General features: G+C 39.5%; 1 protein-coding gene across 1 annotated transcript; it reads right to left on the reverse strand.

The window, feature by feature from the left end:
- Nucleotides 1-848: 848 nt before the first annotated feature.
- On the reverse strand, nucleotides 849-6,251 carry LOC129709874 (zinc finger CCHC domain-containing protein 17-like). The gene is made up of 6 exons (XM_055656509.1): nucleotides 6,127-6,251; nucleotides 3,031-3,191; nucleotides 2,888-2,945; nucleotides 2,487-2,587; nucleotides 1,677-1,768; nucleotides 849-1,074 (listed from the first exon to the last, which is right to left on the reverse strand). Exons 2-6 carry the CDS (start codon nucleotides 3,070-3,072, stop codon nucleotides 864-866), a joined length of 504 nt encoding a protein of 167 aa, XP_055512484.1. The 5' UTR covers nucleotides 3,073-3,191; nucleotides 6,127-6,251; the 3' UTR covers nucleotides 849-863.
- Nucleotides 6,252-6,277: the final 26 nt, after the last annotated feature.

A 6,277-nucleotide genomic window follows, 5' to 3' on the forward strand; every position in this document is an offset into this window, starting at 1 on the left:
CCTGGTGTTATCCTCTCCAGTGGGAGAGATAGATTAAACTGGAATTTTCGTTCAATAAGAGCCTGACCAATTCTCTGCAAGGTGTATTCACTGAAAAAAAAGTACTCAAATCCATTAACAGCATCATATACATATTTCACACACCCAGGCATTGTAGATCAAACTTAGAATGTGCTGCTGGCTGCATTTACACATCAATCAATGAAAATTTAGTTTAGTGATCCAGCGCGGAAACAGGCCCTTCGGCCCAGAGTCCACGCCGACCAGTGATCCCCGCACACGAACACTATCCTACCCACACTCGGGACAATTTACATCTATATGAAGCCAACTAACCTGTATGTCCTTGTGGAGTATGGGAGGAAACCAAATATCTCGGGGAAAACTTACAAACTCCATACAGACAAGCACCCGTAGTCAAGATTGAACCGGGTCTCTGGCGCTGTCAGGCAGAAACTCATAAGGTCATAAGTGATAGGAGCAGAATTAGGCCATTCGGCCCATCGTCTGTTCCGCCATTCAATTCTGGCTGATCTATCTCACCCTCCTAACCCCATTTTCCCGCCTTCTCCCCATAACCCCTGACACCCGTACTAATCAAGAAACTCTACCACTGAAATAATTTTGTAAATTACAAAGGAAAATTCAAACCAATTCCCAAACACACCCAAGCAAACTCAACTCCAGCTGCGTGTTCCTCTCACCTTCAGTCAGTGGAATCAAGCTGGATTTTGTTTGATGTGATCATTACAAAAATCAACTGTGCATCTACAAAATGCTTGCTCTCATAGATAGTTAGTTAATAGTCTCAAAAGGATAAATAAACTCATTTGTAACTCCGGAGTTTAAACATTCAAAGCAATTTACTGGTCTCTATTTAATTCTGCTAAAACTAACATCAGCTCCATTTTATCTGTATTTTTTTCAAAGAAACATTTGATTGAATATGAACAATAATGCATGTAATAAGTACCTTTACATCCACACTTTTTGCAAAGTGTGTTCAGTACAGCTTCAAGTGTTATCCTTTGCGTTGTGAAGTCCTTGAACGTGCGTTTTCTCCTCTCATCCTGACTGTAAACAGTCACAATTATTAATTTAATATCTATCATCTACAAATATTATGTTCCATTTTTGTGTGCGTTAAAGCATGACATTTCTTTCCCCATAAGGCAAATTACTTTTTTTGATAGACACAAAAAGCTGGAATAACTCAGCGGGACAGCATCTCTGGAGAGAAGGAATGGGAGACGTTTCGGATCCAGACCCTTCTTCAGACTGGTTAATGATAAGGGGAACGAGAGATATAGACGATGATGTGGAGAGATAAAGAACAATGAACAAAAAAAATGCAAAAATAGCAATGATGATAAAGGAAACAAGCTGTTGTAGGGTGAAAACGAGAAGCTAGTGCGACTTGGGTGGGGGAGGGATAGAGAGAGAGAGAGAGAGAGAGAGAGAGAGAGGGAGTGCTGGGGCTACCTGAAGTGAGAGAAATCAATATTCATACCACTGGGATAACACGAAAACACAAAGCATTGTGGAGAGAAGGATGACAGTGACGAGATAATGCTCAAATAGCCCTGAATGAAACAGAAGTACGTTTTGGAATAATTCAAATTCCCAGTGCGTGCTTTTTGAACAAATAAGTTAAATTCATTAACAGAAACACATACTCAAGAGCCACATTATTTGGATCGATGTCCATCCCAGATCCTTGATTAACACACTTCATTGAAAGAGAGATCTTGACTTTGCCATCCTTTACCTAAAATATAAGGTTGGTTTAAGTTGTTGTTTTACATTCACTGAAGCATAGAAATCTATCCTTGATCACGAGGTAAATGCATAATTTAGTAACAGATTGGCATTGGACACTTGCAAAAAAAAATAATTCTCTTGACTTCAATAGTGAACATTTAGCACAAACAATCAAAGACAAATTTCCATCCTTAGGTTTATTTGAAAAAATGCTCACTCTCACTGCCTCAGATGAACGCATTCTAGACTTTAAAACTTATCAACCACAGTAAATAAACCTATGAACAGGAAAGCAGCACCACGTAAAAAGTTATATGTATAGAATCACAGGCATGCAGTACAGTAACAGGCCGTTCGCTGAACCACATGCATACCGACCAGTTGCACATTTATGTCCTGTAGTTTTATTCAACCTCTGTTATAGAGAAGTATTTCCTGCAATCTACTCTAACTATACCCCTAATAATTTGTATATCTGAAACATGTCATATTAGAATGGGGTTAGGAGGGAGAGATAGATCAGCCATGATTGAATGGCGGAGTAGACTTGATGGGCCGAATGGCCTAATTCTACTCTTATCACTTATGGTCTATCACAATCTCCTTCGTTCCATGGAAATCATTTCAGATTACCAGATCTGCTTTAGTTTCCTTTTGAATATTTATCCTGCAGATTATCAGAGGAAAAGAGTTGAGATAAAATGCGTAGCAGAAGGATCTTGTACCTCTTTCCCAATTACTTTAACCCAGACCCTTTCTCCAACATCCACAATCTCAGATGGATTATCCACCCGTCCTGCTGACATTTGTGACTTGTGGACAAGACCTGTAAAAGAAAATAAGGATTAAGTACATTGACTGTAATTGTAATCCCCACAACCCCTGACCCATGTCCTGCCCTGTTTCGACATAGCACACCGCTCCCTTTCTAGTTCTGAGTTATGTAGTTGGGTTAGCCATCTTAAATTTGGTAAAAATATATAACTGGTAACATTTCACATTGCTGCTATTACTTAATTTGAAAATTAATGTTGCATTAAAGATTATATTCATTCAGAGAGAGGCAAAGATTTGTGTATCATTACAAGCATGCTGCCAATATACAAAACAGTAATAGATACTACACCTTGCCGTTTGCAACCAGGAATCTTAATAAATGCTCCATATTCCGTTACGGTTGCAACCTAAAGAAAAAGTTGACATTTTAATTTTAAACAGTTAATAGCAATTGAATTAAATGTGTGTATGTTTGAAGCAATTACAATGTACCTCGCCCTCGGAGATAGTGTATATTTCAGGTATGTCTTCCATCTTTATGCAACAGGTTGTCTGCTAAAAAAGGGATCTTGCAGAATTCTTCAGAAGGTAGTTATGGTATACATATATGCCAGAAATACTTTTTCTTTTCATTTTTCTCTCCACAAGAGGATCTAGATGAAGAAAAACATATGCAAGTAATACAAATATTTGCTCTCAGTATGTGATAATATGTTAATAAAGTCACATTCATCCACTTATGAGGAGGGAATGATTTTTTCATTCCAGCCTTGTCATTTCTCTCACTAGAAAATCAAATGATCCCTAAATTAAGCAAGTAAATTTATTGGCCAAGTATTCACATACAAGGAATTTGCCTTGGTGCTCCGCCTGCAAGTAACAACATGACTTACAGTGACAGTTACGAATGACTCAGAAAACACTAAGCATTAATAATAATAAGACATCAATGATAAAACACCATTGAACACCAACGTTTTTCCTTCCATTATTTATTATGTAAAAGAATATGTGTGTTATGATTGTGTTTATAATTGTGTTTGGTTGTTTTGTTGTTTGTCTTTTGCACAAAAGTCCGCGAGCATTGCCACTTTCATTTCACTGCACATCTCGTATGTGTATGTGACAAATAAACTTGACTTGACTTGATCAAGCATGTGAACCAACAAAATACCAGATCAAAGGGAGGCTACAGATTTTTGGCTGTTGAGTAGAGCAACTACTCGTGAATAAAAACTGATGCAGTAAGAACTGAGGCAGCTCTTATGCCGTAATTACTGTTACATTCCAGTGATTATTTGCTTTGCCAACATTTCACAAAACAAAACCTATTTTCTGGAATGACCATTCTATTTCTCTCTTCACGCCCTTGTCTAATATTAAACCTCCTCATGAAATATTCTTCATGAATTTGCCAGGCAACCTTAAATGTAAATAACATTTGTGGGATTCAAAACTTTATATGCATTCTTAATCAAAGCCTCTGACTGAAAACTAAATCTAGACTTTCCTTTTTAGTATATCATTATTGTCATTTTCCCGAGTACTCACATACCCAGAGGAAACAAAAAAACGTTGCTCAACCAGTGTCTTCAGTGTGCAGTAAAAAACAAAAATAGAAATAAAAATACATATATCATGAACATATTAAACACTCTACTCTTTACTAAACATCAACAGGCGTTCCGATCGGCAGCGGCACGACAGTGGCTCTGCTGCAGTGTGTCCAGGTTGGTGGTTGGTGCGCGATACTTTGGCAGGGAGCAAAGTCCGTTTATCAGTCTTATAGCCTGCGGGAAGAAGCTGAAGAGCATCCTGCTGGTTTTGCAGCTAATGCTCCTGTACCTCTTCCCAGATGGCAGGATGGAGAATATGTGATGCGATGGGTGGTAGGGGTCTTTGATGATGGAGATGGCTCTGCTGATACATCTCTTCCTGTATATGTCCAGCAGGAAAGGGAGTGAATAATCCTGCTGGCGGTCTTCACAATCCTGTCTAGTTGGTGCCGTTCGTACGACATGCAGCTCCGAACCAGGAAGTGATGCCGTAGGTTAATGTGCTCTCGATTGTCCCCCTATAAAAAGTTTGTAGGTGTGTAGGGGAGACCTGCTTTCCGTAGTGGGGAGACCTGCTTTGGGCATAGAATTGGTTGAGGTTCCCAAAACTCACACCAATTAAATATTTATTAGACAAATAAACATGGCCTACAATCATAATATGTCAATTTTACTTTTATGTTTCCATATTTCTCATAACATTAGAGGTCATTCAGCCATTCAAATCCATGCCAGACCTTACTGTAAACCCATTTTTGTGAGGAGAATTTGGCATCTTCCGATTCAGATATGATGAGAGTGCTCACCACAATAACACCTAAATTATTACACAGTTCTCGTGCAGTCCAATGTCCCTTTGTTCTTATTTTTCATATTCATGTTTGTTCATCCAACTGAACATCAGATTTGTGTATATTTAAGGCTGCAGTTACATTACTGGTCATGTTGCTAACACAACATTGTTACAGATATATCTCATCCTAATTGCTCAGTATCTCCTTCAGGAAGCCATCTCAATGCCCAACAATAGCTATTTAATCCACAAAATCTACTTCATTCATAAAATGTGCAAATATATGTATTGTATTCATTGTACCTACATATCACAATGCTGGGTACAATGTGTTAGGTTATATCAATGTTTTTCTCCAAATGTTCCCAACACTAAGTATTTTAACACAAGATTAGCCCCAAATTGTGCCTTTTCCGCACGGAGCCTTTGCATCAGCTGTACCCTGTATCTATGGGTATCAATGAGCTTAGCTCATAGTCCTGCACGTTGGATGTGTCAGTTAACAACATTTGACAGGGCGGAGCTCCTGGTACTGAGAGCAAACCAGTTATATGCAACCAAAATGAGCTCATCACCAAGGTGATATTCCTGACCCGACTCATTGTCTATCCATCCAGTGTCTTTTTCTTTGTAAGCCAGCATCTGCATTCCTTTTTCCTGCAGATATATTGCCGCCCACTGACCGCATTACTAGGGGAACTCAACAGAGTATCTGTGGATGGAAATAGATTGGTTGACGTTTCAGGACAAGACCGTGCTTCATCTCTTTACCCTCCACAGATTCTGCTCGATCTGCTGGGTCCCTCCAGCAGATTGTTGCTCCAGGCTCCAGCCTCTGCAGTTTCCTGTGTCACCAAAGTACAACAATAACTCCTCGCAGACGTCAATCACTAAAATACAAGCTGCATCTTATAGAGGCTGGGATCTAGAGCAACAATCTGCCGGAGACTCGGGGAGTTGGAAGCATTTGTGGAGGTTAAAAGGATGAAGTAGGATCTCGACCTGAAATGGCAACCAAATCTTATTTCCATCCACAGATACCCTATTGAGTAATGTGAGGCCACACGCAAACTGGAGGAACAACACCTCATATTTCGCTTGGGCAGCTTACAACCCAGCAGCATGAATATTGATGTATCTAACTTTAAGTAACCCTTGTATTCCCTCTCCATCCACATTCCAGCCTCTGCAGTCTCTTGTGACACCAAAGCACAACAATAGCTCCTCACGGATACTAACCACTAAACTATAAACTGCAGCATAACATCCAGCTACAATTACAAGGCAGCAACTTCACAAAACAAAACTAATTGAGAACAGACAGACAGAATTCACCCAGCGACCACCATCTTACCTCCGCTCCAAACACAACCAATGGGGAAGGGTCTTA

Source organism: Leucoraja erinacea, chromosome 26 (genome assembly GCF_028641065.1).
Source record: "Leucoraja erinacea ecotype New England chromosome 26, Leri_hhj_1, whole genome shotgun sequence".
Lineage (NCBI taxonomy): Eukaryota > Metazoa > Chordata > Chondrichthyes > Rajiformes > Rajidae > Leucoraja > Leucoraja erinaceus.